Source organism: Cyprinus carpio, chromosome A21, assembly GCF_018340385.1.
Source record: "Cyprinus carpio isolate SPL01 chromosome A21, ASM1834038v1, whole genome shotgun sequence".
Lineage (NCBI taxonomy): Eukaryota > Metazoa > Chordata > Actinopteri > Cypriniformes > Cyprinidae > Cyprinus > Cyprinus carpio.
Genome location: NC_056592.1, coordinates 17,700,448 through 17,725,409, shown reverse-complemented (window position 1 = coordinate 17,725,409; position 24,962 = coordinate 17,700,448). Strand labels below are relative to the sequence as shown.

The following is a 24,962-nucleotide window of genomic DNA, read 5'->3' as shown; positions in this document are numbered from 1 at the left end:
TCCACAAAACACATGTGGACTGGTTGGTCAAACTCCCATGAACCCTCCAGCACCCTGGTGAGGGTATAAAGCTGGTCCAGTGTTCCACGACCGGGAAAAAAACCGCATTGTTCCTCCTGAATCCAAGGTTCGACTGTCGGACAAATTCTCCACTCGATTACCCTGGCATAGACTTTCCCAGGAAGTCTGAGGAGTGTGATCCCCCTGTAGTTGGAACACACCCTCCAGTCCCCTTTCTGCCATTCCAGAGGCACTGTCCCCGACTGCCACGCGATGCTGCAGAGACGTGTCAGCCAAGACAGCCCCACAACATCCAGGGACTTGAAGTACTCAGGGCGGATCTCATCCAACCCTGGTGCCTTGCCACCAAGAAGCTATATTAATAATTAATAAAATTCGATATGAATATTCCACATTTCTGCCACAATATCATGGTGCAGTTAGTGTTACTACAGATTTTTAGGTTTTTATGCACCTAAGGATGGATCAATGCACACACATAGAGCACATCAAATTTGGTAAATGGAAGCTCATACTGATTTGAAATGACATGAGGATGAGTTCAGTTTTCTGCAAAAATAGACTTGAGGATGAATGTAAAGCAATTACTATAGAATATTGAATATTCAGTGCAATAAGAGTAATGATAATAATAACAGCTAAAGTAAATAAACGTTCAGGTACATTGTGATAAATAGAATATTCAGCTTTGGGGTCAAATGAAAGATGTTTGGGTTCGGTTTAAAGAGAACTACAGTGAATATCCTCAAAGGATATGTATTGGCAATATAGCATGGGCAAACATTTAGTTGGGAGACATAAGGCATTTCTTTCTTTCTTTTTTTTTTTTTTTTTTTTTTAATCCCCATCCAGGTCTTAAATGGTTTTGATAATGACAGCAAAAAGTCTTATGGCATCCAAGTCTTGTAGCATTGAAGGGCTGTTGAAGTGAAAATTGTATTAATGTATTTTTGGAATCAACTGCATGAAACATAGCCACATGTCTGGATATCTTATCTGCTCTCTGAAGGCCAGATTAGACATTTTTCACCTGTGTCAAGCTATTTTAGTTTGCACCGCACAGATTAGAGTGGATATTTACAGGCTGTCAAAACCGACTGAAAGGATTACAAAGTCTTGTCTCAGTCCCCAACACCCCACTTCTCGTCTGGACAAGTGTTTAATTGGACCACCATCCCCTCAGGATTAGCAGAGGAGATTTACGCCACACCACCTCCAGCACTTCCAGTCTGGTTGTCATCGAGGGGCTAAGTGTTATTGTAGATGTTTGGGTTGGCCATGATGGTTTCTTGTGAACACACAATGCCCAGAATTCCAGTTTGATTGTTAATAGATAAACAATGACTCCTTCTTTTATTGTGTTTGTAAAGGTTTTTTGTCTGGTTAAACGGCTGAGGGGATTTTAGACTTCAGTCAGGTCAAGGTCAGAATTATTGCCGCTTCACATTTATCTTGTATGAACTGCTTTTGTTTCTTTTTCTAATTAATCTCTTTTTTCCCTTCTCATTTATCCTAGATGGCAAGTGGATCAAATTGGTGTTAGTTCCAGTGGGTCATCAATTTTGTCTGGTGTGTCACTGTGGACGAAGTCTCCAAGCTGCAAAAGTGCCCTCAGTTTGCACAAAAGTGTGAGATTGCGTGTCTCATCCAACAATTTGTCCTGCTGAGGAGCTGCTCGGGACTGTTTGCCAGCTCCCTACTTGGGGCAGAGACAGCGCCCCCACTCTCCTGCCAAAATGGTGCTGTCACAGAGACAACGAGATGAACTGTGAGTCTGAATTCTCATGCACTCAAAATATACAGATCTGTATCTGTCACATTAATATTCTACCCTATTTGAAATTCTGTCACTTAACATATTGTCCAGAAAACAAGTCACACAGGGTCAAAATTGCATTGTTTAGAGAAAAGTAACAGATAAGTCGGATCAGTGTATAAGACACTTTTTTTTTTTTTTAATTCATTCAGAAATTATGTAAAATACCGTTAAATAAAAGTAAATGTTTAAATTAAGCGAAACACAAACATTTTAGTTCCCCTCACTCCTTTTAACTTGCCTGTATTCAAAACAGAACAAAATGTAAGTATAAAACAAGCATAAATTATGGTGGTATTCATCATTTTCATCATTTAACATTTACTGTAAACACCAAGTTTAAACAAAAATTATTTAAAGATAAACTGAAACCACCAGATTGTGGGAAATAACTCTATACAAATAAATGTGGGCTTGCCTACCTCTGTCAGTCCTAATGAGTTCATACGTTAATTGCATAATATACGCCACTTTGGAATACAAGTTGCAGTATGTTTTAGATGATTTTAAAAAAAGTGACTTATATTCCTGAAAATATGGTAAGTGTTCGCTGTGAATTGGGTAGATATCAATATGCGATCAAATAAATTGATAACACCCTGTGAAACTTGACATCAATTGCAGTTCGGTGCACTAATAAAGAGCATGACTGCCTGTGCCTCAGGGAGCATCCTGCGACAGCTAGTTAGTTTTAATATTTCATAAAGCCTCACAACTGAGGAGTGGAGGAGGGGTTCATAATTGCGTGACCATCCTTGTGTATTCTTCACGCTTCGCAAAGCACTGGGGTCTCTTGGTAATCTTGGATGCACCAGAAATCTGTGAATTTCTCCATTCACTTATTTAAAGAGTGACAACAATGAAGAAGAAACTTTGTCAAGAAAGGGTATGATATAGGTGAACGAGCAGTCTAATGTTTGATGAGCACTTGATGAGCCTTGTTTTGAAGGAGAGTTATTGCTGGAAGCTTGTGCTGCTGAAGCCTTTAAGCCAAAGCAATATTACAAACATCAAAAGACTAAACCAGTTAAGGCCAATGATTGTGATTCAGCAGCTCACTTAATAATCACTACACTGTAGTTAAATCGTGCTTTACATTTTTCTTTAAAGTGTGTAATTTCTGCTCTACACCAAATTACCTTGGAAAAATAACTTAATAATGTGATGTTGTTGAAACAAAAAAAGTGAAAGTCAAGTGCAGCGTCCTGACTGTTTAGAGATCTGTGAGCAGTGCAGGATGAATAACAAATGTGTTGACGATGTAAATGAGTGTATTCATTGGAAATGTGATGCTGCTCATGTTTCGAATATGAACTCCAGGGCTCGCAAAATCGCTAGCCTGACGTCCTGAGGCTATTGTGTTTTCCAGTCAGTTTACCAAAATTATCACCGCCCTGCCCGATGGGCTGTCTTGAATACTGATATAAAATTCCTAACTTGATTCCCGCTGTCCACTCTCTTGTAGGGGTGAAACGGATCGTAGTTGATCGTTTGCACTCATTTCTAAGTCTTGCCGATTTAAACATTCAAGTGTTTTAAAACATTTGTTCGCATTCGGCACTCATTCAAAGCCATACACAGAATTGATTCCTCTTTCGCCTATCCTTGCTTCTGAATGAACCATAGACTGTATAAACACATGGACGTAGTGTCTGTGACATCACCCGTAGATTCCTGAAGAGCGTTTTTGTAGCGCAAAGTGGGCGGAGGCGGCCGTTGCCATCTTGCCACTCCCGGATAATCGAAAACGGGCAAAAAGGCGGGAGCTGGTTGCTGAAGCCACGCCCACCTAGCTCGACGGCAGTGTCAGGAGATTGTAGACCTGTTTTGGATAGTGCATTTAAAAGCATGAAATTAATTTTATGGATGATGGATATTTTTCCCTGTCTGCTGCCTGTCACAAAATGACTGCAAAATGTTGTAATGCCATCAGACAATCAGTGAACCGTCAGTGTCATAGTGTTTACACTCTTCAGAAACGCAGCCTATGAATGGCTTGCTTACAGTTGTCTGTGTAGCTGGGATTGGAGAAAGTATTTTAACTGGAAAAAATACACATCACCATTAAGAAACTTCATTTGGCTGTCTTTAAATAAAAATAAATTAATGAGGTGGCTGTTCTTTGAATCCAGTTTTTGCCTATAGATACTGGACCACTTGTGTTCCACTCAGTTTCCTTCAGAAAAGTCACTGTTAGTAAAACTAGTCTCGAAAGTGCTGGCATCACTGTCTAAATTTAGACCATTGTCCAGCTCATGAATTATTCGCCATCATCTGAATACGTGAAAGTCTCAATTACATAATGAAGCACAGGAAGAGAAAAGAGGCGGCTGTGTTTCAAGAGACTGAGTGAAAGTGCTCAGTCCTCCATTTTGGCATTTCCCGCTGTGTCATTTGAGACTTTTTTCCATCCTTAGTGGTGAGTGTCCATGACAACCAGGGCACTGTGTTTTGGTTACTTCCCTGCTACTTTTTTTTTACAGTCTCCACCTTCAATAAGAGATGGAACTTTCTTACAAAATTGTACTGCTGGAATTGCACTTTTTATTACCATGTAGGACACACGTATTGCATTACCAAAACATCTCTCAAAAGCAAAAGAATGGCCTTGTTCACACTGCAGCTAAACTATTTGTCACTTCTCTTTAATCACGTTCTGTACACACAGTCAGTAGACAAGTTATCTAAATGTTTCTATTATTATTTCAGAACTGACTCCTGGATTCCATTATATTAATGTATCTGATTCAAACTTCTGTATGTGTCCAATGATGTCTCTAACAAAATGAACATGGATCTGTAGTTATGTGACCTGCTACGTATTGACTTCATCTCTATGTTACTGCTAATGTGATAACTGTGATCTCATCATTTATCATATATGCATTAAATAATATGCACACTGGTTATGTTCCCATAGAGGAAGTTTTTATTAAGGCTTATACCATGGTCTATCTGTATACTCGATTCTGATTGGCTGGCAGGTATGCATTGAAAAGGTTTAATGCACAGGTAGTTCCAAGTCAATTTAATGACCATTCTATATAAATGTGCTGCTTTAATTGATGCACACAAACACACACACATCGCTCGCTCCATAGTCTTTGCTTACACACACACACACACACACACACACACACACACACACACACACACACACACAAAGAGAAAGAGAGAGAGTTCGGAGATCGCAGATCGCGCTGCCTACACACAGAAACAGTCAGGAGCACAGAGACTTGTTGTCAACACTGCTCCGCAACATTTATTGATAAAATGGCCTAGATATTGGATCGCTGCATTATATTCCTCAGCAACGTTTTGGAAAAACCGCTGTATTTGAAGTAAATAAACGTACAACTTTTAAAACAAAAATTGTTTGTAGAGAGAGACGCACAGATGCAGGTAACTCACACACAGCTGTCATCTCTCTCTCTCTCTCTCTCTCTCTCTCTCTCTCTCTCTCTCTCTCTCTCTCTCTCTCTCTCTCTCTCTCTCTCTCTCTCGATCAATCAATAATTAATTCAAATAAATGCTATAATTTATTAAAATAAATTGATCTTATTTCATCTCTGTAAGCAGGAAGCAGGCAGTATGGTAGAGCTAATGAGCCATAACTGATGAAAATAACCGTAATTTTTTACTCTTCCAATCAAATATTGCATTGCAAACATCATTAACAGCTTTAACTTGTCAGTGCTGGCAAATGAATATGGTATAAGCGGTATAATGCACGGCTAGCTGTGGTTCTTGGCCTCCACGTTGTGCATTAAAATCTTTTAATGCATAGCCATGCATTATCCTTTACTTAACTGCATTATACGCATCTATTTGTCTTATAAAATCACCTTTTTCTTTCAGAAATCGAGCAATAGCAGATTATTTGCGCTCTAATGGCTATGAAGAAGCATATTCTGTCTTTAAGAAGGAGGCAGAGTTGGATATGGTAATTGCATATTTTCACACTATGCTTCAAAATTAAAAAAGACATTCCCATTCGATGTATTAGTAGGTCTCATTCTTACTTGATATTTCTTCAGAATGAAGAGTTGGATAAGAAGTATGCAGGCCTTTTGGAAAAAAAATGGACTTCAGTCATCAGATTACAAAAAAAGGTCAGTAAATAATTTTTCAGAATATTCTTATTTTTTAAAAAAATAAATAAAATTGGCCAGTATATCTGAAATAATTGCACAGATGTGAATTTTCCAAGATAAACAACCCCAGTTTTTCCTGTATTTTGTTAGGTAATGGAGTTGGAGTCCAAACTAAATGAAGCTACGGCGGAGATCACTTTAGGAGGCCCCGTGGGACAGAAACGAGACCCCAAAGAGTGGATCCCGCGCCCGCCTGAGAAGTACGCCCTCAGCGGCCACAGAAGCCCTGTCACACGCGTCATCTTCCACCCTGTGTTCAGCCTCATGGTCTCCGCCTCAGAGGATGCCACTATAAAGGTGTTGTTTTTTTGTTGTTGTTGTTTTTTGATTCTGCATTTTTACACATCAGATGTTTTGACTTAGACTGTACAAGGATGTATGCATATGCTGTATGGGTGTTATTTTGTGCAATATTTAAATTTTCAAATCCATATGCTCTCATTCTTGTCTGCTGAGTCACTGACTATCTCCATGGAGAAATCGTGATGCTCTGGTTTCCCAGGGCAACGGTGCAGTGAGCAGTTCTCTGGACTTCAGAGAGTGCAGTTATAACCGTTCACAGCCTGCATTTCTATCAGATATTTCTTTGTGTTTCTTTTTACCTTTCACGTGTCAAGACATGGATAGATCACAAATAAATATCACAGCTAGACTGCTCGAGACATTTTGTAACACCTTTTTTATATAGGTCTTATAGAGCTCTCCTATATTCTTTGTTGTCTAACCTGTTGTCAATATGCAGTTGTGGCAGAAGTGGTATAATCTTTCTGTGCCAGATTTTAAACCTGCTGTTGATCTTTGCTACTGTATGTTTAATGTTTAGATTAGAGGTCTAGTATAAAATAGAGCTTGCAAAAATACAATTGTACTGGTTGTCCAAACTAGTCAATGTGTTAATATTTGCCTCATGTAAATGATACTGTGCAGCTTTAGCTGTCTTTGGTGTTTTGGGGAAATCCAGCACTGAATTAACAGTTCATGAGTGGTGCATTGTCATGAACAATGCAAAAACAGTCCTGTGTGTGTGTGTGGGTGTGGGTGGGTGTGTGTATGTGTGTGTGTGTGTGTGTGTGTGTGTGTGTGTGTGTGTGTGTGTGTGTGTGTGTGTGTCACTTGAGTTTCAAGGCAGTTTGCAAGAATGTTGGCTTGGGTAAATTAAAAATATTGAAATATTAATTTAAAGATCTTCCCAATATGGATCCCAAATGGATCAATAATAATGAGCGCACACTTTTTTTTTCTTTTTTTTTTCTCATAATTCCATATATGTACATTACCATTCAGAAGTTGAGGATCATTAATGTTGTGTATGTTATCAGATCATATCAGTTATTGAACACTTATTATTCTAGTATTTAGTATATAATTTATTATATATTCTTATTTGATTAACCTACATATTTATAGTGTATAAAATGTATTACTATTTTTATTCTTGTTTTTGGCTCTGGGTTTTGTCCAGAATTGCATTGATGTAGTTTCTGAAAAATTATAAAAATTTAATACTTTTGATTCTGAAAAATGAATTCTGTGTGCTGTTCGGAAAGTACCAGAGCGCTCAAATGTTTTACTTAAAGGGATACTCCACCCCAAAATGAAAATTTTGTCATTAATCACTTACCCCCATACAGGGCTCCAGACTGCGACCAAATGGTAGCATTTTGCGACCATTTTTTTCTGCCGGTGCGACTAACTTTTGTGAGTGGTCGCACTGGTGTCAGAAAGTAAGAAAAGTCACAAACTTTTCAATTTGCTACTAAATCACACATAATCACTGAAGGTCAGTTCCATATGCTAAAATAATAATGGTACATTTAATAAGAGTGGAATATATAGATTTTCTGTATATAAAAAGTAGATTTTGCACCTGTTACTGTTAATAAAAGTAAATTTTGTATGCATCTTTACTCAAGCTTAGTGCTTTACTGTCAAATCTGTATAAATAATAAACAAGAAATAAACATGAAATATTATTAGTAACCGCACTTATTAATGCAAAACAATACTCATTTTTTGATGAAATGATCTTTATTTTGAATACCCCCACACAACCACCCCCAGCGCTACCAAATCTGCTCCTCCTGCCACCATCTGTAGAACCTAGTGGCGCTGGTGCCACTGTTCTCAAATGTTAGTCTGGAGCCCTGCCCCCATATCATTCCAAACCCGTAAAAGCTCTGTCCATCTTCGGAACACAATTTAAGATATTTTGGATGAAAACCTGGAGGCTTGAGACTGTCCCATAGACTGCCAAGTAAATAACCGTGTCAAGGTCCATAAAAGGTATGAAAGTCGTCATCAGAATACTCCATCTGCCATCAGACGTGCAATCTGGGTTATCTGGTGATACGGAGAGACATAGAGGAGACCGTTGACAAAGGAATTATTGAATAAAGTCGTTATTTATGTTTTCTTCGCTTACAAAAAGTGTTCCCGTTGCTTCATATAACCCAGATTGCACGTCTGATGGCAGATCATACCTTTTATGGACCTTGACATTGTTATTTACTTGGCAGTCTATGGGACAGTCACAGGCCTCCAGGTTTTCATCCAAAATATCTTAAATTGTGTTCTGAACGACGAACAGAGCTTTTACGGGTTTTGAACGACATGGGGGTAAGTGATTAATGACAAAATTATCAATTTGGGGTGGAGTGTCCCTTTAAGCTACACAAACTGTTTTTGAAAGTGTACAACATTTTTATTATTTTGAATCACTTTGAAGCAACTGTGTAAGTATGTTGCGTTATGTTGTTCTGCAGGTTTGGGACTACGAGGCTGGGGATTTCGAGCGCACCCTGAAGGGTCACACTGACTCAGTGCAGGACATCTCCTTTGATCAGTCTGGAAAGCTGCTGGCTTCTTGTTCTGCAGATATGACCATCAAACTCTGGGACTTCCAGGGTTTTGAGTGCATCAGAACCATGCACGGTACATATTTCCTGATTTTGCTACCACATTATTACTATTATTCTACTGCTGGAAGAACTTCCTTAAATGGCCTTTGACCCAACATGTACTGCAGCCACTTCCAATATAGGCTTAAAGCTTCTTGGGATCCTTATTAGTGAGCTGGAAAATCCTCTCGCTGGATGCTGAGACTCAGACAGGAACTGTTGGTCCAGGGGGAGGGGTAAAGGTTTGTTTGGGGGCAGGATTAACCAGGCTGACAGCTTTAATCTTTTAAACTTTAATAAAGTACAAAAGGTACCTCTTTTAATCGTATGCCATAAGTCCTGTCCTTTACATCAGTCAGTAAATGACTTTAGATACTTCAAATGAAGATTCAGGTTAATTTTTTTTTTTTAAGACATTGGATGGTTATGCCACAAGAAGTCAAAAGTCCAGTTGCTTGAGACTAACAGTAACTAAGCGTTTCCTTCAAATCTCATTTGTCTTCCTCCCATCCTCAGGACATGATCATAATGTGTCGTCAGTTGCCATCATGCCCAATGGTGATCACATAGTGTCTGCTTCCAGGGATAAGACCATTAAAATGTGGGAGGTGGCCACAGGGTGAGTAATACTTAAGTGCATTGTGTGGGCTAATTGTGATCTGAATATTGTACTCTTCAAGGATTTCAATGAGTCACGTGTTGCTCTGAATGTCTTGTAGTTTTTTCAATGTTATTGCCTCAAGACAAGTAATTGCATAGCTTGAAATTTTTTTTGCAAAGCAATACCCAACATTCTGTGTGACAGTCTCTAATGATTCTCTCTCTTGCGTCAGTTACTGTGTGAAGACATTCACGGGTCACAGGGAGTGGGTGCGTATGGTCCGGCCAAATCAGGACGGCACACTGTTGGCCAGCTGCTCTAATGACCAGACGGTGCGTGTGTGGGTGGTGGCCAACAAGGAGTGCAAGGCGGAGCTGCGGGAGCACGAGCATGTGGTGGAGTGCATTTCCTGGGCCCCTGAGAGCGCACACCCCACCATATCTGAGGCTACAGGTTCTGAGGTACATTGTGTTGAGCTTCCTAAGGCTGCCCAGTTGTATCAGTTGTATCAAATTTAAGGCCATAAAAAGTCTTAAATGGAACACAAAAGTATCAATTATGATTTCAAGCGGTCTGAATGTGACGATTAAATTTCAAAAGGCTATGAATTTAATAAATAAGCATGAGCGCTGCACGTTTCAAAGTCCGGTGCTGTACTGCTTTGTGTTATATATATTTTTATGTTTCTGCCGCTTCAATATTTCTGCCGCTTCAAAAGTACCTCCTGCCGGCAGAGTTGCTGTTTTTGATCAGACCAATGTGAAAATAAACCCATGTTTTTACGCTGCAGAAATGCAATTGTAAATGTGACCTGGTGGGATCAACAAGAAGATAATGCATTATAAAAATGTAAACAATTAAGACAGTAAAATATTTAATTAATAATTGATTGATAATAGTTGTTTACATTATTAATTGATAGCTTTTTCTTACGAAAATTAACCATGGTTATACTATAGTAAAAGTGAAGTAACCATGTTTTTTTTGTTAGCACATCAACTACCATTTGTTTAACTTTAGTTTTACTAAAATAAAATACCATGGTTAAACTATGGTTAGTGTCAGTGGTGGAAATGGCCAAAATTCACTGGGGGGAACTCATAAGTAGGGGTAACTTTTAGACAACCTTTCAGATTTAATTAATTATGTAAATCTTTAAAACCTTTAACATTAACTTATTTCATGTTTCCTCGAAACCATTTGTTTTTAGGTATCAAGATCAAAGGCACCTTTGTAATTATATTCATAATTCATTCTTTATATATATTTATGGATATATATATATATATATATATATATTATATATATATATATATATATATATATATATAAGACCCAATACACATACACACACACACACACACACACACACACACACACACACACATACAGGTGCTGGTCATATAATTAGAATATCATCAAAAAGTTTATTTCACTAATTCCATTCAAAGAGTGAAACTTGTATATTATATTCATTCATTACACTCAGACTGATATATTTCAAATGGTTATTTCTTTTAATTTTGATGATTATAACTGACAGCTAAGGAAAATCCCAAATTCAGTATCTCAGAAAATTAGAAGACTGCTGACTTGACAGATGTCCAAAAGACGACCATTGACACCTTGCACAAGGAGGGCAAGACACAAAAGGTCATTGCAAAAGAGGCTGGCTGTTCACAGAGCTCTGTGTCCAAGCACATTAATAGAGAGGCGAAGGGAATGAAAAGATGTGGTAGAAAAAAAGTATACAAGCAATAGGGATAACCGCACCCTGGAGAGGATTGTGAAACAAAACCCATTCAAAAATGTGGGGGAGATTCACAAAGAGTGGACTGCAGCTGGAGTCAGTGCTTCAAGAACCACTACGCACAGACGTATGCAAGACATGGGTTTCAGCTGTCAGATTCCTTGTGTCAAGCCACTCTTGAACAACAGACAGTGTCAGAAGCGTCTCGCCTGGGCTAAAGACAAAAAGGACTGGACTGCTGCTGAGCAGTCCAAAGTTATGTTCTCTGATAAAAGTAATTTTGCATTTCCTTTGGAAATCAGGGTCCCAGAGTCTGGAGGAAGAGAGGAGAGGCACACAATCCACGTTGCTTGATGTCCAGAGTAAAGTTTCCACAGTCAGTGATGGTTTGGGGTGCCATGTCATCTGCTGGTGTTGGTCCACTGTGTTTTCTGAGGTCCAAGGTCAACACAGCCGTATACCAGGAAGTTTTATAGCACTTCATACCTCCTGCTGCTGACCAACTTTATGGAGATGCAGATTTCATTTTCCAGTAGGACTTGGCACCTGCACACAGTGCCAAAGCTACCAGTACCTGGTTTAAGGACCATGGTATCCCTGTTCTTAATTGGCCAGCAAGCTCGCCTGACCTTAACCCCATAGAAAATCTATGGGGTATTGTGAAGGAGGAAGATGCGATATGCCAGACCCAAGAATGCAGAAGAGCTGAAGGCCACTATCAGAGCAACCTGGGCTCTCATAACACCTGAGCAGTGCCACAGACTGATCGACTCCATGCCACACCACAATGCTGCAGTAATTCAGGCAAAAGGAGCCCCAACTAAGTATTGAGTGCTGTACATGCTCATACTTTTCATGTTCATACTTTTCAGTTGGCCTGGATTTCTAAAAATCCTTTCTTTATATTGGTCTTAAGTAATATTTTCTGAGATACTGAATTTGGGATTTTCCTTAGTTGTCAGTTATAATCATCAGAATTAAAAGAAATAAACATTTGAAATATATCAGTATGAAATATATTGAATGAATACAATATACAAGTTTCACTTTTGAATGGAATTAGTGAAATAAACTTTTTGATGATATTCTAATTATATGTGCCTGTATATGTAACAGTACGGTCAATCTGCTAATAAGACACAGTCAGGAAGCATAAGTTACCAAACAAATTAAATCAGTATAAAAAAATGAATCTTTGATCTAGATTGGATCTCTTCTCTCCACTTTCCCTAATTACAGATTCAATTATTAGATCTGTCAGCATTAATATTTTTATACTTAGATTTTTGGGGGGGATCAAACTGTAACACCGTATGTCCCAACCAGACGTGACGCGACGTGATTAAAAAGTAATTTTTCCATGTAGTTTTTGTCCTAACCACCCGCAACAGCGACACGTGACAAACGACACGGAATTCTATTTTAGAAATACTTTTTATTTTCTGCTACGTCACGGCAGGAACAACATACAAAATATGACAATGATAATCTCAGGTAATGATTATGTGCTTTATTCAATGTTAAAAAGTGTCTAATGTGAATTTGAATATTATTTTGCGTGATCTTTTATAGCCATAGTGAAAGCAACAATAGATATTTTATCTCAGATCTTGAAAATAAATTAGGCTAAAGCATACTTGTGTTAAAACTGTGAACTCACTGCGAACCAACGTCCATAACAAAGATGGTATCACTCACTTACTCACTCACTCAAAACTGTTCAGTCCATTCACATTTGAATCATCTATTTTCAGAGTCCACTTTTCTTTACTTCACACTTGCCATGTTTTTGCTGTCACATCCTATCTACACTGAATGTGACAAAGCATTGCAAATCATTTGAACATTGTGTCGGCACATCGTAAATAGAATGAGTCAGCAGTTTTCTGTCGGGGATTTGTCGCGCCGCACCGCATCCAGTGTAGACAGCATCACTGATTATGAGAAGTTCTATTGTATTTTGTTGCGTTGTGCCACGCTGCTCACGTCTGGTGTAGACACAGTGTAAGTTAATGTTGCTTCCTGATGCTGCATTTGAATTTTCATGCCACATTATTTGAAATAAGCGCGGGCCAAACATTTTTCTCTCACGGGCCGAATGTGGCCCGTGGGCCACCTATTGAGGAACCCTGGTTTAAAGGCTGAGATGTGAAGGTCATGATCATTAAATGTTTTGTTTTTGTTAAGACCTGTATCTGAACTGTAAATAATGCTTTTTACAATGATTTTACAGTTTAATATTCCCATAGATACTGGCATTCCCTGCTTATATGGTATTAATTTAATTTGTGCCGGTCTTAAAGGTCCTAAAAAGTATTAAATTTGAGCTTTAAAATCCTTCAGAAACCCTCTTTACGTTAAGTTGTGACGTGCATGAGTTTTGTGCTGCACTCAGTGCACGGAGACAGAGACAGTGCATCCTGTTTGTTTTCTCTATTTTACAAAAGCACAACGTCTTGTTAATATTATAGAGTGTATATTATCATTTTAGTGTGTACAAATAAAAGTAGAGTCTTGACCGTGAGCAATGATGTATTACTCTTATGTGTTTGAGCAAAAATGGTGTATTTAGTTTCCACTGTTATCAAGAACAAATGCCAGTGATAGCGCTGATGCCACCATGTCATGAAGTAGCATGCTAACTCCTTATTTACACTGCACATGTCTGTAGCGCATTATGCTCTGAAATGGCCACTGGAGCTGATCACGGCCACTCTAGTCAGTGCTTGTTTATACCGGCCGCGCCACACCGCGGTATGTTTCAGAAACGGCTCACCATGCTGCTTTGCTAAAGATAGGTGCCTAGTCTATTTTTGACGGACACCACGTCCAAGCCGCACTGTTAAAATACAAAATAAACATGCTGTGCAGACTAAACACAGCTTTAATTCTTTTATCCTTGTCAGTCCTAACTGGACATTTAAGTTAAATAACTTTGACTATACTGTAGGCTACAGCACAACAAAGCAGGACATAGCAATAAACAAAAATAAATACAGTTAAGCTGGACAAAATATAACCATTTAGCCAGCTTAACCATGGTAAAAATCAACCCCAAAAATCAAGAAAAAACACAAAGAATCAAGAAAAAATGATAGACAGGCAAATCTTGTGGTCTTGCAAATCTATTTGCTTTGCTTCTGAAATGCTCCTGGTGCGAGTTGGCACCATGTGGAGGACGGAACAAAACCTCGTCGGACCCGTAATGCGCAGCAGACATGTGCAGTCTAAACAAGGCGTAACAGCTTCCACACTCCGCACAAACACTTGGATATGCACCTAAAAGCGCACATTTATCTAGAGTTACATTAGAGCAAATGGCTGTATAAATGTGCTACTACTTACATGCTTCAGTTTGAAATGATAAGCCATATTTGAGGTCAGTGAATGATAATTACTTCAAGGACCACCCTTTAACTATCTTGTCATTGACAAGGACAGTTTTTTTCTTTTTCTGAGACTAACCAACTATTAGTGGGGCAACCCTAGAGCTTTTCCTTTTTTTCCCTTTTCTGCATCCACGATCCTCTAGAACGATATATATTGTCGTCTTATAATAATTTGTTACATGTTTACTCTCTTCTTCCAGAACAAGAAAAGTGGAAAGCCTGGGCCATTCCTGTTATCTGGATCCAGAGACAAGACCATTAAAATGTGGGACATAAGTACTGGCATGTGCCTTATGACACTGGTGAGTTAAGCTATAGTTTAGTTTAGGCAGCTTCATTGCATCATATCTATAGTCACACTGCCTTTATTCAGAATAAAAAATATACTGCTTATTGCATTGAGCTATTTTTTTTTTTTTTTTTTTTACTATATTAACAAGTGTGCAGTATGGAAGCCCATTTCTGCCACATAATAGAAAAAAAATAAAAATAATAATGCTTTGTGAAATATTTATGACATATGACAAACTTAAAGACACAAGACCTAATCATGACATGAATTGAAATTAATATACTAAGTCATAATTCTGAGATAAAATGTTAATATTAGTTTTTAAAAATGTGAAAAAATAGATACTAAATTATGAGATTTGTGAAATTTTTCAGCCAAAAAGGGTCCTTTGTCTATTATCAGGCACAGTGTAATGATGTATAAAGCACGGCTCACACAGAAGTTACTTTCAAACCAAGCAAGTTTCTGTTGGTCAACACGGTGACTTGAACCTGTTGTGAAATCTGCAAGGGAAATTTGTGTGAATTCCTGATTGAGGATTCCTGTCGAAATGTGACTGCACTTGTCATAATTATGAGACAAAAAGTCTGTCAAGTTGAAATTGAGATGCAAAGTCGTACCTGACAAGTAAGAATGTTTTTTTATTTTTTTTCAAAATAATGACTGTCGTAATTATGCCTTTTTATGTCATTATTTTGAATTTTTCCTCATAAATGCTTATCTCATTATGACTTGATATGCCATAATTTTAACCCATTTTGTTATTACAAAATAATTTAATCTTGTGTCATAATCACTTACCAAAGCATGGCTTTTTTTCTTATTTGTGGTGGAAATTGGCTACCACACATTTATTCAATGATCATTATTTTCAAACAGCAGTGTTACATTGTCACATTATGTTGAATGCGGAGTTCATGATTTCTCGAAACAAAAATGTTATATTTTTAATCCAATTTTGTTTATACAAGGAATCAATAACAGTCCAGTTAAATAATGAGTTAAAGAGGAGACATTTAAAGTAGCTGATTCCTACTGCATTATTTCTCATGCTGCTAATTGGAAGTTGCATTGCATTGTGGGAAGCAGTACCCATTACAATGTTTTTATATAATTTTATATTGCACCTTTTGGGAAAATGTATTCATGGTATTCCATGCATATAGAAATTTTGCGTTGGACTCGAGTCTTATTTTGAACATGGCTACTGTGTATATATCATACTGTATTAGTGCTCTGTATTTGATTTGATTGATTGGTGAAATATAAGCAAACCACTTTTTCAAATACACATTGATGTGATTCTCCCTTTTTATTAGATCTACTGAATCATATGGCAAATTCTGAGCTCTTATTCATCATTTGTCATTCTTCTTTCCTCTTTTCCTTCTCTCGCCTCTCAGGTCGGTCATGATAACTGGGTGCGTGGATTGCTGTTCCATCCTGGTGGGAGATTTGTAGTGAGCTGCGCTGATGACAAGACCCTTCGTATCTGGGACTATAAGAACAAGCGCTGCATGAAGACCCTGAGTGCCCATGAACACTTTGTTACCTCTCTGGGTAAGCCAAGCAGATGTTGTGGCTTGGAAATTCTTGAAACCAAACGGTTACATTTGTTCTCATTAAACTGTCAAATCAATGAAATATTCATCCTTTCTTCCACAGATTTCCACAAGACTTCTCCTTACGTGGTGACAGGAAGTGTAGATCAAACGGTCAAAGTGTGGGAATGCCGCTGATCGCCATAGGATCCGCCTCTTCCCACTTTGGCCGCTCCCACACCTGCTCTTCAGGATGCACTCATTACTATGGTTACCACCTCATCCAGCTCTCTTCTAATAACTATTGTCCTTTTATGTAAATTACTCTGGATGTAGTTTGAGCTTATTAAATGTTACACAAGACACTCACAAGGAAAAAAAAGAAATAAGTAAAAAGTAAAACAAGTATTCTTGCATGGTGAATCCAAACCTTGTATACTGTAAATTTTTGCTTCTCCTCATCTAAAGTACCGTAGGGATGCAGAGCACAGGTGTTGCTCTCGCCTCAAGCGTTTATGAACAGAAGGCAGAATGATGCTGTTTGGGGAATTCAGGATACAGGGCTCTCAAAACCGTTCTGTTGGACGTTTACGTTTTCTGTCTTGCTGATTGTCACATTCTGCTTTAAAGAAAAGAAAGACTTTTAAACATTTAAACTGACTGAAGATGAACAGCTTGACTTGTCTGTGCTGGGGGTCTGTAGTGTAATTTAACCATATGAACGCCTGGATGCTTAGTTCTCCCCTTTACAAGAAGATACTCATTTGATATACGTCACTTTAAGAAGCAGTAACAACTTTTCACATTATTAAACCATTCTCATCCACAGCTCATCCACAAAGTCCTTTTCCATTCTAAAAACAGGTTTGAGACCTTTTGAAGCTAATCTACATGCGATCCTATTTGAAAAGAAGTGCAGAGAAAACAAAACGATAAAAGGATTGCTTTTATAAGGACATGGATTAGTAAAGTGCACTTGTTCCTGGAAAAATAGCGTTTACATTTTGTTTCTCCCTCTATCCCCCCTTTTTTTTTTTGTATAAAGGATAAAATTCTGACACTTTGACATACTTTATTTACTGATAGAGAGCAAGTGAAGTGCCATTTTACTCATTCATTTTCATAATTGTGCACATCCACTGTTTTCAGGGCTGCATTCAACTTTTGGGACAAGGCACTCCACACAAATGCAGCTACATCTCATCCACAGTCTGATTTAGTATCTCTGCTACTCCCAGATTTCACTCTGACTGCCCACATTCTGCCTCACTATTCTCGAAAATGAGGTTTCATCAACCCCTTCTTGCGAAATACCCTGCATCACTGATATAGCGCTTTCATTGCTTTGTCATTCTGCTGCTTGCTTGCACCATCTGCTGCCTGTCTGCGCGTTTATGAAGACTTCAGGAGACATTGCCCATACAGGTCTTTTGACGTACTCTGTGGTACTGCTCGGTGACCTTGTGCAGATGAGCTATCTAGTCAGTCTCTCTTGATTCAGGGAGGTTTTTGGCATTGCAGAGGACGACACTGTCCTGGACCTTGTGGAGTTTGAGTATGTCACCTCCACCGTAGATCGACGTGCAATATCTATAGGCTGCTCTGTGTGTTAACTATAAAGGTGTGCATGTGTTTTCTACGAACACATTTATTGGAAGATGGCCTCCTGATCAGATTAATGGGGCAGATAGATGGAGCGAGTTTGAAAATTTCTCCACTGGCTGCCGTACAAGGCAACAATAAGTAACTTATAAGACTACATCAGTGGTGAGTAGTTTGCTGTGCTTGCTGGTCCGCAGCGTACTGTTTCCAACAGTAGAGTCATGTATGCCCAACCACTGCCATCCCAAAGCTGTGTATGTAGAATCTTTGGATGTGTGTGTGGACGTCACTTCCTGTCTGTGAGCACACAGCGGACTCTGATTCCAGCTATTCGCTTTCTCTGCCTTGTTAATGTACTGAGAATCCCCAATATCGAGGACTTCATTCTGCTTTTTGTGGTCTCACTGTTGACACATACTCGTGCACTCATAAATAAATAACTGTCCACCAGTATATCTTGATGTCATTGTTTGCAACATAATTAAAATAATAAAATATCTGTAAATATACATCAGCCCATCTGTTGTTGTTTTTTCGTCTACAATAGTTGCCAAAATATTGCCACTCTTTTTGTAGGAATAATACAGCATTTCATTCAAAATAGGTGTTGTCGACATGGTCCATGACCCTGAGAGGGTATTTAGTATTATTCTACAACATTTTTGAAAAAGAGCCTATAAATAATATAAATTATTTAATAAAATAAAGTAGAATTTAATGTAAAAAAAATGAATTCATTATTTTGCAGTGCATGCACCATAGTATAGTACTGTATACATGGTTTCTTAAAATGCAACACTTTACTCTTAATTGGTAGATAATATAGTGTAATATTCATATTAAACAGAAATGTGTGATTTATTTTTAAGTCTCCTAGAATTATTATTTTTTATATATATATATATATATTATTATAAAAAATTTAAAATTTATTAATCTTATTTTAAAGGATCATATTGTAGGATTATTCTGTACACTGATCTTGTGTTATGTCAGCCTTTGATGTGATTTGCAACAATGACTTTGTTCTGACCTTGCACATCTAATGATTCCATGCCTGAGAAACTTCAGCAAGCTGGCACCAAAACCACAGTTTCCATGGAAACGCTGGATGATGCAGCATGGACACTGCACTGAAGATGTCAATAATGTCTCTCACTCTAGCTTCTATTTATTTGTATTTGTTGTTTTTTTCCTTGAGACAATACAATGCAGTACAAGCCAACAATCAAAGACAAAACTATCAATTAATTTGCATTGCACTTGCCACTGTGTATTTGTAGACATCATTTGGCAATCAAGAAACTACTTATAAACTTGTAATGTTCTGAAGAGAGGTACAGAAAACATCATTTATGTAAGAGCAAATTATCTGTTTTTATTTGTTTAAGACCTCGTTACATCCCCAGTGTTGAGGATATTAGGGACAATAATATATATTCAGCCTACTACAACAGACATTTAGACACCAGCCACTGTATCCTGGCAACAGTCTCTGTGTGTGTGAGACAGGCTCAGTTCTCTCTATGGAGTCTCTAATGAGACGGCCATTGTTTTTAAGTGACATGATGTCTGACCATGTGACATTTTAGCCATTGTCTTAATTTCCTGCTCTACATAACCTGTAAGGGAGTGTCGGATACATTTGACTAGTCTGTGTTAAAGTATAAATTGTGAGAAATTAAGCTATGCAGAATTAGGTGTTATGGCATTATTGACACAAGTTTCAAGTTATTAGCATCATTGTAATAGCAATGGTAATAGGTATATCTGCGGCATGTTTGGGGTATAATGTAAATACAGGTCCTTCTCAAAAAATTAGCATATTGTAAAAAAGTTCATTATTTTCCATAATGTAATGATAAAAATTAAACTTTCATATATTTTAGATTCATTGCACACCAACTGAAATATTTCAGGTCTTTTATTGTTTTAATACTGATGATTTTGGCATACAGCTCATGAAAACCCAAAATTCCTATCTCAAAAAATTAGCATATCATGAAAAGGTTCTCTAAACGAGCTATTAACCTAATCATCTGAATCAACTAATTAACTCTAAACCCCTGCAAAAGATTCCTGAGGCTTTTAAAAACTCCCAGCCTGGTTCATTACTCAAAACCGCAATCATGTGTAAGAGGTGCCGACCCAGAAGGCCAAGGCATCATTGACACCCTCAAGCGAGAGGGTAAGACACAGAAAGAAATTTCTGAACGAATAGGCTGTTCCCAGAGTGCTGTATCAAGGCACCTCAGTGGGAAGTCTGTGGGAAGGAAAAAGTGTGGCAAAAAACGCTGCACAACGAGAAGAGGTGTTCGGACCCTGAGGAAGATTGTGGAGAAGGACTGACCGATTCCAGACCTTGGGGGACCTGCGGAAGCAGTGGACTGAGTCTGGAGTAGAAACATCCAGAGCCACCGTGCACAGCCGTGTGCTTTTGAACCCTGAAACAGCGGCAGAAGCACCTGACCTGGGCTACAGAGAAGCAGCACTGGACTGTTGCTCAGTGGTCCAAAGTAATTATTTCGGATGAAAGCAAATTTTGCGTGTCATTCGGAAATCAAGGTGCCAGAGTCTGGAGGAAGACTGGGGAGAAGGAAATGCCAAAATGCCTGAAGTCCAGTGTCAAGTACCCACAGTCAGAGATGGTCTGGGGTGCCATGTCAGCTGCTGGTGTTGGTCCACTGTGTTTTATCAAGGGCAGGGTCAATGCAGCTAGCTATCAGGAGATTTTGGAGCACTTCATGCTTCCATCTGCTGAAAAGCTTTATGGAGAAGAAGATTTCGTTTTTCAGCACGACCTGGCACCTGCTCACAGTGCCAAAACCACTGGTAAATGGTTTACTGACCATGGTATTACTGTGCTCAATTGGCCTGCCAACTCTCCTGACCTGAACCCCATAGAGAATCTGTGGGATATTGTGAAGAGAAAGTTGAGAGACGCAAGACCCAACATTCTGGATGAGCTTAAGCCCGCTATCGAAGCATCCTGGGCCTCCATAACACCTCAGCAGTGCCACAGGCTGATTGCCTCCATGCCACGCCGCATTGAAGCAGTCATTTCTGCAAAAGGATTCTCGACCAAGTATTGAGTGCATAACTGAACATAATTATTTGAAGGTTGACTTTTTTTGTATTAAAAACACTTTTCTTTTATCGGTCGGATGAAATATGCTAATTTTTTGAGATAGGAATTTTGGGTTCCCATTAACAATATGCCAAATTCATCAGTATTAAAACAATAAAAGACCTGAAATATTTCAGTTGGTGTGCAATGAATCTAAAATATATGAAAGTTTAATTTTTATCATTACATTATGGAAAATAATGAACTTTTTCACAATATGCTAATTTTTTTAGAAGGACCTGTATACTATTTTCTCAATGAGGTCTTTTAATCTCTCTCTCTCTCTCTCTCTCTCTCTCTCTCTCTCTCTCTCTCTCTCTCTGTCTCGCTATATTGCTAGCATACCACTAGAGGGAGCACTTGCATTAAAAAAAACATGATCGTACGACTTATGTCATAAAATTTTTCAGTGAAAACATTCTTTGGTCACTATATTCTCATTGAGTGAATCCACACAGATTTAAGTGTTTTGAGTGTTATGTTATTATCATGTTATTATTCTACATAGTTCCATCCTTTATAATTTAAAAAAATGAGAAATTATTTGAAATTACAGAAACTACAGAAATTTCTATTTGAATCTGAGAATTACCAGTATCACTGGATTTAATTACATTTCTATGAACTCATAACTCCTTAATGTTACTCTGGAATGTTAATGCAAGTAAATTAAAATATAGACACTCTCAGAAAAAAAGGTACAAAAGCTGTCATTGGGGTGGTGCCTTTTCAAAAGGTAAACTTTTACTGAACAGTGCATATTAGTATCTTAAGTGTACATATTATCCCTTTTGAAATGGTACCACCACAGTTTTTGTACCTTTTTTTCTGAGTATTTTTTTTTTACTTCCATAAAATTTCCCTTTCAGATGACAAAGATAAATGATTCAGTAGGCATGCATATTCATGTTTGTTAACAAAAATCAGTCTCAAAAGTGTGTGAGGAAAGAGGCTAATTTTACACAAGTATTTTTGAGAAATAGAAGAGATTTTTTTAATGCATAACATTACGTGTAAAGCTTCATAGATAGATAGATAGGGCCTAAGTACTTTATAGGCGTACCTTACTTGCAAAGTTTGGTTCCTGTACTAAAAACCATGCTTTTTTTCTGTTCCATGTCAAATCAGACCTAAATGCATTATTTAGTAATCATATATAATTTTCTCCATTTAAATAAAAAGGCTGCTAAAGAATAAGAATCTAGCCTATTTGCGTGATAATAAATGAACCTCCCAACCTCTTTATTTTTGTTTCTTTCAGTTCACCGAATTATAAATGATAAATCATTTATATACAAATAGGTGTTGTCATGTTGCCATGATTCAGCAGTTTACTTGAAAGACATCTCACCTGTAAAACAGTAAGTCACTGGGAGACTATCTGTGCTGCACACTGAGTATTGTTAGTAAAGTTTTTGCTGTCTATTACATGAGCTGCATGTGTTGGCATCAGTCTGTGGCTTAGTGAAACAGGAGCGCATACACAGGCATGCACTTAACGTTGACTGTCTATGAACGTGTGTATTTGTATACGTGTGTATTATGTTTGACGCAACTCTGAGCTCAGTGCTGATTGGAGGAGAGGATCTGACTGTGTGTTAGTCCTTTAGGGTATCCCTACAAATCAGCCAATCACAGTCTGTTGCCATGCAAGTGCTCATTCATAGAGATGTCTGCGTGACACGAGCCACAATGTTACACAGCACCATAAAAACAAGCTTCTTACAATAGTACAAAAAAATGTCTTTATATTAAATAAATGTATATATATATATATGATATATATATATATATATATATATATATATATTGTGGATTGTCATTTCAACTGGCTAAATTCTGGATTCAGCCCATCTTGAAAGAGGTCCTTTCATCGTGCAATAACTTGAGTATATTAATAATTAAAGCACTGATACAATTTTTTTGAATGTATTAAAACGTTAAACAATTGTTTAAACAGGCTAGTGAGCAGCTTTCCAGATGTGAATGAAGTGTCACGTTTCAGAACCGTCTGACCTGCATACTAAGGAACGTTTTTGCTTTTAGTCGCGTTTAGAGATGTTACTTTTTCGCATTACTAAATAAATATGCAGACATAGGCATATTAAAAAAAAAAAAAACTAAACAAGTTGAATGTGACAGTAACGACTGCGTCTGTTCCACGCCCTCGGATGCTCTAAAACTTTTATTAGACTTATTGCAGGATAACACTAAAGGCACATCAGACAAACATGCTCGTACAGGACAGCCGCATACAAATACACACAAGAATAAATTCGTATTCTTCGTAGAGATTCTTGCGTTTTGTTTTCGTCGGTTTACAGTGAACATTGTCTACCCAAAAGGCAAACCACGATCTGGGCGTGGCCATTTCGACACTCGTTCAGGATGATTGGCAGGTACCGAGACAGCGAGGCAGGCCCACGCTCTATGGCAAGCCGTTTAAACATGTATTCCTTAAAACTAAAACCAGTATCTGTTTTATTACTAGTAAATATTTTTCTTAATTAGTAGTAGTAATAAAATAGTGACTAGTATCTCTTTCAGTTGTCTACTTTTTCTAGTACGTATTGCAATAGCAGTAATACTTTTTCCCATTACTAACTGAATAAAAACATCTATTAGAAGTGTGTAACATTTTAATTACTAGTAACATTTTTAATTGAACTATGAAGTAGTCATTTCAACTAATACATATGACAATTATAACAATTAGTGAGACAAATGCTACTAGAAACAAGTGGAGAAAAAGTTCAAAGGATATACTAAAAACTAGTAGTTACTTTTAACTAAGAAATAAGTATAGTAGTTAATAAATAAAATTAGAATACATAACAAAAATTTAACTAGATACTTGTCAGAAGTGCAATGTTGATATCTAAAGCACAACCTCATAGAAATAAATGTCACAAACTTAGGGTGACCAGATGTCCCGGTTTTCCCAGGACAGTCCCGTATTTCAGCTCTATTTTTAGTGTCCCTACTTATTAAGGAAAAAAAAAATCACATTTTGTCCCGTATTTCATTTTTTTTTTTTGGACTAGGAGATTAGAGCGAGTACTTGTAGTGTTCTGTCCTGTGACAACAGCCTAATCAAAGGTAGCCAACTTCGTCCAACTACCATCCAATCAGAATTTGTTATCAATTAACTTGCAGTTAGAGAAGGCGGGATAGGCAGAATCCCGCTGAATGACACACCAGAAGAGTTCTCTCTCTCGCGCATGTGAGATCAGTTCTATTGCACCAGAATTGTCAAATAGACACGCAGTTGTCAAAATTTTCATCGTGTGGAGTATCTCACATAAATACAGTCGTTATGGCTTAAGTGAACGTAAACAGGTGGGTGAAACTGGATATGTGTCATCCATGCATTCGACCTTAAAGGGACAGCAGCCTAATTAAATACCTGTCTGTGTCATTAATGTTAATCAAACAACAAAAGACATGTTAAAAAAACCTACTGTGTTTGAAAAAAAAAAGATTATTTAATTTGTATCTCTATCATATTTGTCTTATGGTTTGTTATTTGCTTTGTTCTTCTTCTTCTTCTCTCTCTCTCTCTCTCTCTATATATATATATATATATATATATATATATATATATAATATATGAATATCATATAGATATCATGAAATCATCATATCATGGTCATATTGCCACCCGTCCCATATTCCACCATGACAAATCTGGTTACACAAACTGCATTTTGTTACAATTAGATAGTGACTCCCAGCGAATGAGTAATCACTAATGAAATTTAAAATACTAGTT

The 24,962-nt window shown here is 37.7% G+C and overlaps 1 protein-coding gene across 1 annotated transcript in view; it reads left to right on the top strand.

Annotated features, from left to right (window-relative positions):
- LOC109075274 (lissencephaly-1 homolog B-like) overlaps window positions 1–18,572 on the top strand; it is a 31,652-nt gene extending 13,080 nt beyond the window's left edge. Inside the window, exons 2-11 of the mRNA XM_042711140.1 lie at window positions 1,538–1,789; window positions 5,696–5,780; window positions 5,875–5,949; window positions 6,082–6,288; window positions 8,754–8,922; window positions 9,405–9,507; window positions 9,722–9,950; window positions 14,829–14,930; window positions 16,324–16,480; window positions 16,586–18,572. Coding sequence (XP_042567074.1) covers window positions 1,758–1,789; window positions 5,696–5,780; window positions 5,875–5,949; window positions 6,082–6,288; window positions 8,754–8,922; window positions 9,405–9,507; window positions 9,722–9,950; window positions 14,829–14,930; window positions 16,324–16,480; window positions 16,586–16,659 — 1,233 coding nt within the window. The 5' untranslated portion in view covers window positions 1,538–1,757 and the 3' untranslated portion in view covers window positions 16,660–18,572. The remainder of the gene's footprint in view (window positions 1–1,537; window positions 1,790–5,695; window positions 5,781–5,874; window positions 5,950–6,081; window positions 6,289–8,753; window positions 8,923–9,404; window positions 9,508–9,721; window positions 9,951–14,828; window positions 14,931–16,323; window positions 16,481–16,585) is intronic.
- Window positions 18,573–24,962: the final 6,390 nt, after the last annotated feature.